Raw genomic sequence first — 12,951 nt, forward strand, 5'->3', positions numbered from 1 at the left:
ATAATGATAATAAGAAGAAGAAGTAGAAGGAAAAAAAGAAAAAAAAAAAAAAAAACTCCTTCTCTCTCTCTCTCTCGAGTGTCCCCATTCAATTTGCATAAACACATGCAGCCGCACTTAGTTGTATGTATATAAATGCCACAAGCTTAGTGGATAGAACAACACAAATACTCATAACTCATCAGAGAGAAAAGAACCCTCTCCATACCCCTTTCTTCTGCATTACCATATTCTTTGTCTCTCCTCGTACCCAAGAGAGAGAGATTAAGAAAATGGGTGAGGGTGTTGTCTCTTGTCGTCTGCAGCTGTTCTTCTTCCTTCTTCATGGGTTGTTGTTGTCGAAAGTGAGAGGAAAGGGTTCTTCTTCGGCTTTGGATTATGCGCAGTGCGATGTGTTCACGGGAACGTGGGTGGTGGACGAATCGTACCCGCCCTATGATCCCGCCACGTGTCCCTTCATCGAGCGCGAGTTCAGGTGCAAAGGGAATGGACGGCCCGATCTCCTTTACACCCGCTATAGGTGGCACCCACTTGCCTGTAATTTACTCAGGTTAGTAGCTAACCCTCTTATTATTCTCCATTGCCTCCTTTTCTTTTCTATCATCATACACCTTTTTTTTAAAAAAAAAAAATCATAAAATAGAAATTTCTTTTCAAATAAAATAACCTTCTGCAGTTCTGCTTGTCCATTTCTGCCACTGAGGCAGAGTTTTTGGTTTAGTCTTAAATCAACGTTCACAACAGCATGCCTAATGTCTACCTTCATTTTATATGCCAATTTTAAAATATTTTCTCAGTTTTTTTCTTCAAAAAAATTATTCATAAATAAATTTATTTGAACACCTCTTATGATTATGAGAGTTATATATTGTTCAGCAAAATAACAGAGTTATATGTAGTATATAAATATAATGGCTTAATTATATATCTTCTCTATAATTTTTTTTGCAAATTTGATTTGTGTTATATTAGTTTTTTAATTTTGATTCATTAACTTAAAATTTTATATTTAACAGAAATATTAACACAGCATGGTAACAAAATGTCATGTTAATATTTTTATTAAATATTGAAAGTTAAGTTATTAATCAGAATTACAAAATTAAAATAATTATAGAATTCATAAAATTGAAAAAGAACAAAACAAAAGTACCCAATATATATTTTTTGTTGTAAGTACCAAGTATTGTTTATTTTTAAATAACACAGTGTTATACTTTTTCGTGATTTTACATCAATAAGAATTAGGTTTGGTAACCGATTTCTTTTCATGAGCACCAATTAGTATTCAAAGTAAGTTACTACTACTATACTAAGATTCATTAAATATTAATATTAATATTAGTTATATACATTAATTAGTAGTACTTGATAAGCTTTTAAATATTTATTATAAAATCGACAGTTATTGAGTATTCTTATTCTTAAAAGTACTGTAATTAATTACTCTCAATTCATATATATAACTTTACGTGGTCCTCATATTTATTAGTATTTTTTTGAACTCATATATAAATAAAAATAATTAATTTGATATTATTTAATTTTATTAATTTCAATTAAAATATTTTTTATTAGAATGTATTATCATGAATTAAAAAATCATTAAAAATAAAAATAAAATTAAATAAAAAGTATTTTAAAAATGATAACATTAAGTCTGACCTATAAAATCACTTTTTGTTTATATATAAATTTAAAGAAATATTAGCTTGATTTATTCAAAAAAAATCTTTAATAGTTTAGTTTGAACTCAAGAAATGATATAAATAATTTTAAATTATTAATTTTCAATAATTAATAATATTTTACAGTTATTCTCAAATAATCTAATGGTGATCTAATAACTTCAAGCATTTTCCTTTCTACAAATCATCTACTTGAAAATGTTGATTTCGTTGTTGGTGAAATATAGCATATCATGTGACCTTTTTAGAATGATCCCACCATCCAGCCTGTAAAATAATAGGGAATTTAAAAAAATAAAAAATGAAAAAGACATTAGCGGGGAATTAGAGGTTCCGAATGTTTGGCTTTGGTTGCAAACGCAGTTTCACGTGCACTCATAAAAGCCATTTGGCAGCTCTTTAGGGAAAAGTGCTTAGCGGCATGTCAGATACAAACAAACCAACATTTCACTAGATTTTGACTTTCATGTTTTTCCAATTCTTTTTTTTTTTTTTACTGCGCCAATAAAAAAAGTGTCGGTTGATTCAGAAACTCATTCATTTCCTTTTGTACTCCATTCGTCCCGCCAAAAAGAATGGTTCTCTTGGATTATTTCATAAAAAACATATAAATATTAATTTGTTTATATGTTCTTTTATTCATTATTAATATTATATTAAAAAATAAAAATAATAATTATTTTAAGATAATGCTTTTTCACACGATAATTATGACTGAGGGAGTACTTCCATTTTTCGCTTTTCGAGAAAAATGAAGACAACTTGAACTGGAAAGTGAATTCAGCGACAAATTATAACAGTGATTGACGTTTCGAATGTAGTTGTTTCATTAACTTTTCTGAAAAGTGAAAGTTATAACCACAATTGACAATTCATTATTTTTCTGAAAAACTTTAATTTTATTTTAATTTTCCGATGTTTGAATGTTGTAGATTTAACGGGCTAGATTTTCTGGAGAAGATGAGGGGGAAGAGCATCATGTTCGTGGGAGATTCACTGAGCAGGAATCAATGGCAGTCCTTGACTTGCTTGCTTCATTCAGCAGTGCCCAATTCACCTTATACTTTGGATAGAGTTGGAGATGTTTCTATTTTCACACTTACGGTATGATTTGTAGTTTTCATTATGTTATCATATTAATTATAATTAACATTTCATTTTCGTAATTTATTTTAAATTTCGACACAAAAGTTTAATTTTTATGTATTTTTATTAAATTTATACTTAAATTAATAAAAAATCATAATCAATATAAATTTTAAAGTAATTATAAGCTAATAAATTTGTTATATATAATTCCTGTCAATTTTCTTTTGCTATATATAATATTTTTTTATTAAATGACGGCTAAAAGGTATCTGGTTGTAATGAAGGAAAGAAGTAGAAAAGAAAAAAAAAATAAAGTAAAGTAAATTGAAATTTTGTTTTTAGAAGTCAATTTTATTATTTAATCAAACAAAACAAAGAAAAATATATTGTTATCTGCATTTTCTTTTCTCTCTATCTTAATTTCTCTCACCAAACATATCATTACTCTTATACAGAGTTTCATGATATAAATTGGGACAGTAAAATTCCAGTTGTAACTTAAGAACATGAATAGAAACACTAGAACATCTGCATCTAACTTGTATCCTTTTAGAGTGGTCATACACATCATCATTATTTTATCTGTCTTCTTAATTAAAGTGGGGGAAGAATCTCTTTTGCAAAGAGATGGTCTAAGAAATTGTTTGTAGTGCAACCATGAGGGATGGGCAACGTGGGGTAAGGTGCAAATATGCGCAATGGTTAAGTCACAAGTGGTCCCTTTAATTGGTTGTCCATATTTATAAGTCACTTGTGGCTTCCATTTGTTTTACATTGGTCAAGTCCTCCTATTGCCACATGCTAGTTGCAACTCCAACTTCTTTCTGTTTGATGTTTTTCTTATTTTGGATTGAAAAGCTTTCAATTGCAAGGCCTGAGGAGGTTGTGTGTGACGTGAAAGGAAAAAATTTCACCTTAGGTCAATTGTCTATTAGCTAGATTCTAACTATAAGGGCAGTAGGGCACTATATATCTTCAAAAACAAGCTTCCTCTTTTCATATCAAACGCATGCCAAAATTACTTGGTATTTTGTGATGGGTATATGTTGTGACTTGTGACACCACCATGCTTTTTTATTGCATTATTTGATTCCACTTCATCTTTATCTTAGGGAATCTTCATTATTTATTATTTTCATTATTATTTACAGGAGTATAGGGTTAAAGTGATGCTTGATAGGAACGTGTATCTAGTTGACGTTGTCAGAGAGGATATAGGCAGGGTCTTGAAGCTTGATTCAATACAAGGAAGCAAGCTGTGGCAAGGGATTGATATGCTCATCTTTAACACATGGCACTGGTGGTACCGTAGAGGACCCACTCAACCGTAAGTTTCTAATTAAATGAATTATTTTGGGAGCATCTAATCAAGTTTAAATAAAATACATTTAAATATAAGTTTAATAATCATGTTTTTTTTTATACACTTATTCATCGCAAATCATCAATCATCAATAATATGATTTTTAAAGTAATTATTATAAAATCAATAAATTTATTATATATAATTAATTGCAATTTGATACCGGCATAAAATAATTAATTATCATTTTATAATGTATTTTCTCTTTAAATATTACCATTTTCATGTTTATAGATAAAATTATCTAAAGTTGAAATCATTGTTTTAGTTTGTTGTTATTAACGGATGAATTTCTCAGATGGGATTTTGTCGAATTGGGAGGTCATACTTATAAAGACATTGATCGGATGAGGGCTTTTGAAATAGCACTTAAGACGTGGGGTGCATGGGTAGACGCCAACGTCGACCCTACGAGAGTGAAAGTCTTCTTTCAAGGAATTTCCCCATCTCACTACAAGTAAGTAATCATAAGCCCATCCATTTTATCATTTGTTATTTAAAACTCAAAGAATAGCAACAAATTAATCATCATAAAAAAGAGATTTTGCCAAAACTTTGATTTGCTTAAAATTTACAAGAAACAAACTTTTCCTGAATGATGATTGAACTTTCCAAACACCCCATTGCATTAGTATGCTTGTTAGTATTAAGTTTCTTAAACATTTGGATCCAATCTATAAAAGTTTACGATTGATTACATTACAAATTTGGGTTCAATTTTGATACATTTATCTTTTAACATTATCAACTAGTTAGAAATTATGTTTGACTTAATTATTGAAGTAATTATCACCAATCCTACTATCAATAATAATGGATGATAATGTACAAAGAATAAATTATACATATATTATGTATAAAATTATCGTGTAATCATAATTAATTATATATAATAAGTTTATTAATTTTTATGACAAATACTTTAAAGAATATTTTTTTATTAATTGGTTGACGTATAATTTTATTTTAAACTCGTGCAATATATATATCTTTACACTTTCATTGCATACTAATTAAATTCCTACAAAATTTACTGGGGCATGCATGACAATGTTTCTTTGAACACTGATTTCAGTGGCAGCCTATGGAACGAACCAAGTGCAACGAGCTGCATCCGGCAGAAGACACCGGTGCCGGGATCAACCTATCCCGGAGGGTTGCCACCGGCCGTGGCGGTGTTAAAGAGTGTGCTGAGCACAATCAGGAAGCCAGTCACTCTGCTTGACATCACAACCCTCTCACTGCTCAGAAAAGATGGCCACCCTTCCATTTATGGTCTCAATGGAGCCGCCGGAATGGACTGCAGCCATTGGTGTCTTCCTGGTGTTCCAGATACTTGGAACGAGATACTTTACAACCTTATTTGATGGCTAAATTTTTTATTCATCATTTGATTGGGGGGGGGGTTTAGTCGATTCTTAATCATACAAAAATTTATATAAAAAAATGAAAACTGGGTTGGCTATAATAGACCACACCCTGATTAATTGTAATGTGCCTTGTGGCCTAGAGTGAATAATAATAATAAAAAATTCATCACAAAGTCATACATCATACACCTATCTATCTATTTATTCCTCCCAACAATCTTATATAAGAAAATTTAATTACTTGATCACCAATTTGAACCAAAGCCTGTAACGTATTCGAGCAGGGAACTTTTGTTTCTTAATTTGCGAAATCTAGGGGAATGCCGATTGCTACAAAATTAAGTACAAAATGGGAATTTAAAGCGATTAAAATTTGATGCCATAGTGATAGCCTACTGCGTCTGTCTTTAAGGAAAGAAGTGTGGTCGATCATTAGGTGAGTCTCAACGAAAATTTTCGCTTGTTGTTAAAAGCGCTATTGATGCTGGGGTGTGCATGAAAATAACATCATAACAACATAAAGTCCCAGTGACAAATGACAGCCAATAGAAAATGACGTGAAATATAGAGAAAAAAGGATTAATTGTCAAGCACTATCATTGTATAGATTTTTATACTTTTAAGTAATCAGACAAAAGTTAAGTTTATACTATGAAAGTTAATAAGTTTATGATACATAATATAAATAAATAAAAGTAGGGAACTGAATGATTTTTTTTCTGAGTTTGGAAACTGAATGAATTGGTTATTGCTTTATCTAATGTGAAGATATAAATACAGAAAAGAGTAACAAATATTGTTGGATAAAAAAATAGATAAGATTATAGCTAACAGACAAAAGTTTATGAATTCAAAAATTCAAAAGAAAGAAAATGCTATCTTTTATTGGACGTAATTTCAGACTTGATAAGCTTATTCTATATAATTAAATGAGTACAAAAAAATATTTACATTTTCAACGTATTTTAATTAAATCTATAGAGAAGTAACCTGAAATATGATAGCAATATTAATTGTGACTAAAAAGGAAGACAAGTATTCACACAAAAAAAAAAACACGGAAGACTAGCAGTTCCATTTCAGATTGCCACAACAATGGTTTAGATTAAGATTTTCTATTATACTAATTACTAATATTTACCAATAAAAAATATAATAATTAATCAGCATATAAATTCACACACTAACAAACGACATGTTATAGAACTCATGAGATTGGAACAATGATATAAAGTTACACTATCTTTATATATGAGAAAATAACATATTTAATGAAATAATTTATGTTTGATTTCTTTATATGTAAAATTCTCTTAATTCATGTATCGCCTTTAATCCAATAGATTAGAAGATACCAATGATCTTTGATTCATGATAAAAACAAAATCAACTACACGCTATAAAGTTTTTACTTTCTAACAATTAATTCAATATACTTTGTTGTTAAGTACTCTGTCAACTATTGACAAACATGATCACACCTTTGACACCACCCTAATTTCTTTTTAAACTTGTGATGTGAGCCTGAGAGATGGGATTCTAGTCAATGACATGATGGAAGTTATGGTGGATCTTGAATTGTAGTGATACTTATAGAGATTTTAACACTAAGTCAAAAAGTGTTTTAGAAATAGTGAGAAATGAGTGAAGTTATTCATATCTAAAGGATTCAGTATTTATAGACGTGTTTGGCGGAAAAATTCGTTAAGCTATGTTCACATTGGAAAACACCAAGGAGAAAGGGTGGAGGGTTCTAGCTCAAACCACCATCAACGTCTTTCCCTAGCTCTGCTTAACCATGAACTTGAGATGAGTCATGCAATTTAGCTCTATTTATACACGATACCCTCCAATAATATTGTTCATGTGTGATAATCATATCGATTTTTTATTGTCATGCCACTATGCGAGCTCAATCATGTCTCTCTCATAAATGGTATGATATGCGTGGTTGTATGTGCTCGATATGTCAAGTCGCAACATATCTTTAATCCTATCGTCACTCTCTGGAGTACGATTTCATACCATACTTCTCATCATTTCTCTTTCTTGATCGTAGTAGAGGTCAGACATTGTTTCAGCTACCTAGTCATAAGAACTGATATTCTCAAGATGAGTTGGTGGTTCGAAATTTCTATGGGACGATGTATAGGTTATATTTCGTATAAAAAGATGTGCGATCATATGTTTAAGCATTTATTACTTATGTTGAGCGTGATGTTGGGTCGGGTTTATTAACCCTTATGTCCTCTAAGGTGGTTTTGCTTTTTAATGTGTTTTGGGTGTGATTAGGATTATTTTGATCGACAAAGTTAATTTTGTTAAAATGATAGTTTTTGTCATTAGAGGAAATTGAACCTACAACATTTTTTCTTTTATCTTCTCTCTTAATCATCTAACTCATTTTATATCTTTTTAGGTGTGATTAGGATAAGACAAGATAACCTTTATAACACAAGTGTAATTGTGAAATTCTTGAGTTTTAAATATTTGTTGTAACCGGGACCAGAATGTGAACCTGATCACCTAACGTCTAAGATAAACAGCAAATTGTTTTCTTGTTCTTTAAATTATTTGAATAGATCTGAAATCTGATGAGTTGTTTGTTTGTAGGAGATAGAGATTCTTAAGTAAGTCCTATAATCATCAATCTAATTCTTTTGATTGTCAACCACGGGAAGACACTTGCATGTACATATGTTGGTTGTTGCCGTGCCCCAATCGAAATTTAAAACTGACAAAACTAATTTAGCTCCTTTTGTCGGTGAGATTCTCTCTAATCAAATCAAATATAAGCTAGGTACATTTACATCAATACATGTATCGATCAATTCCTCAAGCTATATACCCAATAATTTATTCTCATTCTTCTTGCAATCATTCGATCCATCTAAGTTCATGAAGTAATTACTTTAACATACCTGTCCAGAATAGAATTTAAAAAAAAAATAAAGAGTTGTGATGACTACATAGCTATTAGATTTTGAGTTATTTATTTATACCACAAATTCATACAATAATTTTTATTAAATTGTTTTGCTTATTTTGTAGTACAATAATTATTTTATTACATTTTGCTCTTTTTTCTTCTCAATTTTATTTGTTATATTTTTTTTTACAAAATTTATAATATAAATATGACTTCTTATGTGAACTCTAAATCATAGAAAATCGTAGAAGCTTTCTTATTATTAGTCCAATAGAAAATTTACGCTTAGGTAAGAAAACTAGTCCAATAGAAAATCATTATGTTGCAGTAAAAAAAATCATTATGTGAACCCTTAATCGTAGAAGCTTTCTTATTATAAAATTTCTCTAAATTTCAATTATTTAATTTTATTCCAATTTGAGTTCTTAATTCTTAAAAACGATTCCATTTTGTTTTATGATGAACATGAAGCATATTTTTGTGAATCTAGGGGGTATCTTAGCAATAACGGTGTTGCCATTAACAAAGCCCACGAATCAATGTTTTGGGTTTTAGTTGTTGTGTGCGTGACTCTTAGTAAATCAATAGCCTGCAAATTCAAATTCAATTTGAATGTGAGAATTCTATTGATTTTTATTATTATTTTTGAATGATTATCTGGTATTAATTTAAAAATAATAGTATAATTGTTAATTAAAGTGAGGAAAAAATAAGCATTATGCAGTTAAGTGTTCTTGCACCGGGTTTTTTAATGTTGATGTGTAATTTACATTATCTACATACATTAAATGGTGTTTTAGGTCCCGATAAGAAAATGGTTTTCTAGGTATATGTATGATTGCTCAAGTTGTCTTATATTTAGGACCTAATCTTTCATTTAAAAAATATTGGATTTACTAACAATAATAAAAACAAGTATTTAACTAAATAATGATACAAATTCTTTTTTTAAAAAAAATAATCCATGCAACACTCTACAGCATCCACGTGTACGTGGTGTATACTGCCTTTGTTTATTGTATGACTCATAAGGGTAAAAATAGAAGTTACTTGTATTTTAGTAAATAACTTCACTTTATTCCCACGATAATATTATTTTTCTATTCTCTTCACGGGAATAAAAATGTATAAAAGTACGGTTTAAATGAAAGTTGCAACTTTTCTGAAAATTAAAAATACCTAAAATAGTTTTTCAAAGCTTGTCACAAACATATATTTCCATACTTTCATTCTCAAGAATTAACTAATAATCTATGAAACAATCACAAATAATCACACCCATAAGAATTAAATTTAGGTATTAAATAGTTTATAATAATTCAGATATATTATTTAATGAATTAAACTAGACTTCCTTAAGACACCACCACGTGACATCTATTTACTAACTAAGAATTTTTTATAATATAATATTGATTATTGATATAATTGATTGTTATTTTAAGTATATGATTTGCCCGGCAAGGTTGAAGGGAAGCTTGATCATTAAAGTTGTGCCTGAGCAATATTGTATTTGGAATTGAACAACAGGAAGAGTATGTACTATATTATACATTATATTATTAATTTAAGTAATCTTAGGACTTTAAATCTCAATTATTTATCCTTAAAAAGATTTTAATTATTTATATATAAATTTATGAACTATTTTCCTTTTCATTCTCGTATCTGCATATATTATTTTGAACATGTAACCATATATTTGTATTCAATAGTAAAACAAATTACAATTATTAGTTAAAATATTATTATTTAATAATTTATTAAATATGTATCTATATTTTCATAGATGATTTTAACAGTTAATGGTTTAGTTAATTGAGGAAAATAACTTCCCATTTTACCTCATACATGAAATAACTCCCCATTTTACGTTATATGACGCACCCTTTTCCTTATAGAGAAATTAAATCAGATCACAGGATCTAGTTAAGGCTGCTGGTTAACTTTTATTTGATGCAGCAACTATATATGAAAATAATTTCTGCCAATATTATTTTCAATAAAGCTACAGCTAGACACGCCTATGGGACCAACCACATTTTTTTGCATATATAAAATACAAAACGCAAACGTTGTTTTTCACGCGGTCTCATAAGGTACAATTTTCAAATATGGTGTTCACAATGTGGTTGAGGCCTCTGATACTAGCCTCTGTTTTTGTATGGGCAGTGGCAACTCCTTCTCCACAAGGATGTGATTTTTCTCATGGCAGATGGATCATTGATGAAGCTTCCTTACACCCTCTCTATGATGCCTCAAGGGACTGTCCCTTCATTGGGTTTGATTGCTCAAGATATGCAAGGCCTGATAAGGATTATCTCAAGTATAGATGGATGCCCTCTGGTTGTGATCTTCCAAGGTAATGTTGTTTATTTTCATTCAACTTTACTTTTGCTCGTAGATTAATTGACACGGGTTACTTTTCGTTTATCCAGTAATATCGAGTTTTAATCTTGTGTTGGCTTCAGAATGATTGTTTTCCATGAAAAATATGTGGTATGGTATCTTTGTACTGTCTAATCACATGGAAATTTGCCATATTTGTTTAAACATATTTTTTTCTGACTTGCAAGATGGCATCTTGAATTTCAAATTTGAATTTTTTTTCTTCTCTCTCCAAATGATATCATTATTATTATTTTACAAGAAAATGGTATTAATGGTTAACAGGTTTGATGGTAAGAAGTTCTTGGAGAGAAGCATAGGAAAGAAGATAATGTTTGTGGGGGACTCCATAAGTAACAACATGTGGCAGTCACTCACTTGTTTGCTACACATTGCAGTCCCAAACTCAAATTACACTTTAACAAGTCAAACACAGGAACTTTTGGTGTTCTCAGTTCCGGTAGTGATTCTTTTCAGTTTTACATTTTCGTTTCTGGAAAGTATTGAACTTTTGTAGTTTTTTATTGGGTTAATAATCTAGTCCATTTGTGTGTTTTTTTTGGGTTATAGGAATATAAAGCTTCAATCATGTGGTTGAAAAATGGGTTCCTAGTTGATTTGGTTCATGACAAAGAAAGAGGTAGAATTTTGAAATTGGATAGCATTAGTTCTGGGGACCAGTGGAAAGAAGTGGATGTTTTGATTTTCAACACCTACCATTGGTGGACTCACACTGGACAGTCTCAAGGGTAATGAAGCTTTTTGAATTTTTAACCACTTTTTTTGGCGTTTATGAGAGGTGCTAGCCATGTGGCTAATGACATCATTTTAATGTTTTATTGTAGGTGGGATTACTTTCAAGTGGGCAATGAATTAAGAAAGGAAATGGATCACATGGAAGCTTTCAAGATTGGGCTGAGTACTTGGGCTAAATGGGTTGATTCTAACATTGATCCTTCAAAGACTAGAGTCTTGTTTCAGGGAATCGCTGCTTCCCATGTTGAGTAAGTTTTATGGCTGGTTTTGGTTTCTCTCCAATTGAATTTTGGATTTGTCTAATTTAAAGTAAGAAGGTGAATAAAGTACATCTATCATTGTCAATCAGATAGTCAAGGTTAAAAATTATGATAAAATCAATTACACATATGATAAAATGAAAATTAATCATAATCTAACCTATTGATTTCTTAATTAATGGTTGATTAGAAAATCAATGGTATAAAATCAAATAAAAGTGCTGATAAAAAAATCAAATAAACATAAAATCTAAAACTAATTACAAATACAATCTAAATCATCGATTCCCTAATTAATGGTTGATTAAAAAAATTCCATGCCCGTCTGCTATGTTTTATGCTTCAAAGTTTTTACTTGAATATGGATTGGGTAGGGTGTGGAGATTGCAACACATTTTGATACATTTGGTTTTTAAATGAGTATGAAATAGCAAGACAAATGCCCCATATGTTATGTGATTTTATTTTTTTAAAGAATGGATTGCCCCATATGTTATTATGATTAGTAATTGTTATATAATTGTAGTGAAGAAGTCACTCTTTTGTTTCTTTGAATTGAATATTCCAGTAAAAAGGGGTGCCTAAGGCAAACTCAACCAGATGAAGGACCAATGCCACCATATCCTGGTGCAGACATTGTGAAGAGCGTTATAAGTAACATGGCAAAGCCTGCAGAATTGCTAGACATCACTCTGCTCACACAACTGAGGAGGGATGGTCACCCCTCTATCTACACAGGGCGTGGCACTTCTTTTGATGACTGCAGTCACTGGTGTCTGGCTGGTGTTCCTGATGCTTGGAATGAAATATTGTATGCTGTTCTCTTTGGAAATTATTAGTATCTTCATCTCATTTGTCCTTTATTTATGTTATCCTTGGTTATTTATTTATTGCCCTTGAGGAAATAGGGCTCTCATAAATTTGAATATGAGCTTTTAATTAAATTCGAAATATTAAAAAATGCCATGTTACTCTACAGCCCCCCAAAAGCTAATATTGCTTTCAAATTTAGCAGAATTGCAAATTCGCCAATCTTAAAACGTAGTTGCAGACAGGAATTGACACCTTTATCTGAAACATTTGCATACCTTGATCTTAGTTACGATGG

At 30.3% G+C, this 12,951-nt stretch overlaps 2 protein-coding genes across 2 annotated transcripts; both read left to right on the top strand.

Moving 5' to 3' along the window:
- LOC100817531 (protein trichome birefringence-like 41) lies at positions 1-5,683 on the top strand. The gene is made up of 5 exons (XM_003540459.5): positions 1-550; positions 2,621-2,792; positions 3,929-4,104; positions 4,439-4,597; positions 5,216-5,683. Exons 1-5 carry the CDS (start codon positions 126-128, stop codon positions 5,505-5,507), a joined length of 1,224 nt encoding a protein of 407 aa, XP_003540507.2. The 5' UTR covers positions 1-125; the 3' UTR covers positions 5,508-5,683.
- A 4,767-nt stretch (positions 5,684-10,450) lies between these two features.
- Positions 10,451-12,787, top strand: LOC100818058 (protein trichome birefringence-like 42). The gene is made up of 5 exons (XM_003540460.5): positions 10,451-10,801; positions 11,113-11,287; positions 11,398-11,576; positions 11,673-11,831; positions 12,412-12,787. The coding sequence occupies exons 1-5, from the start codon at positions 10,554-10,556 to the stop codon at positions 12,680-12,682; spliced, it is 1,032 nt and encodes a 343-aa protein (XP_003540508.1). The 5' UTR covers positions 10,451-10,553; the 3' UTR covers positions 12,683-12,787.
- The last annotated feature ends 164 nt before the right edge of the window (positions 12,788-12,951 follow it).

Source organism: Glycine max, chromosome 12, assembly GCF_000004515.6.
Source record: "Glycine max cultivar Williams 82 chromosome 12, Glycine_max_v4.0, whole genome shotgun sequence".
NCBI classification, from domain to species: Eukaryota; Viridiplantae; Streptophyta; class Magnoliopsida; order Fabales; family Fabaceae; genus Glycine; species Glycine max.

Bases quoted from the DNA above. Each gene is read 5' to 3' on its own strand.
- LOC100818058 (XM_003540460.5), top strand. From the start codon at position 10,554: ATGGTGTTCACAATGTGGTTGAGGCCTCTGATACTAGCCTCTGTTTTT. The intron at 10,802-11,112 runs GTAATGTTGTTT...AATGGTTAACAG, and splicing joins TCTGGTTGTGATCTTCCAAG to GTTTGATGGTAAGAAGTTCT. The intron at 11,577-11,672 runs GTAATGAAGCTT...GTTTTATTGTAG, and splicing joins CACACTGGACAGTCTCAAGG to GTGGGATTACTTTCAAGTGG.
- LOC100817531 (XM_003540459.5), top strand. From the start codon at position 126: ATGTATATAAATGCCACAAGCTTAGTGGATAGAACAACACAAATACTC. The intron at 551-2,620 runs GTTAGTAGCTAA...TGAATGTTGTAG, and splicing joins CTTGCCTGTAATTTACTCAG to ATTTAACGGGCTAGATTTTC. The intron at 4,105-4,438 runs GTAAGTTTCTAA...TGAATTTCTCAG, and splicing joins CGTAGAGGACCCACTCAACC to ATGGGATTTTGTCGAATTGG.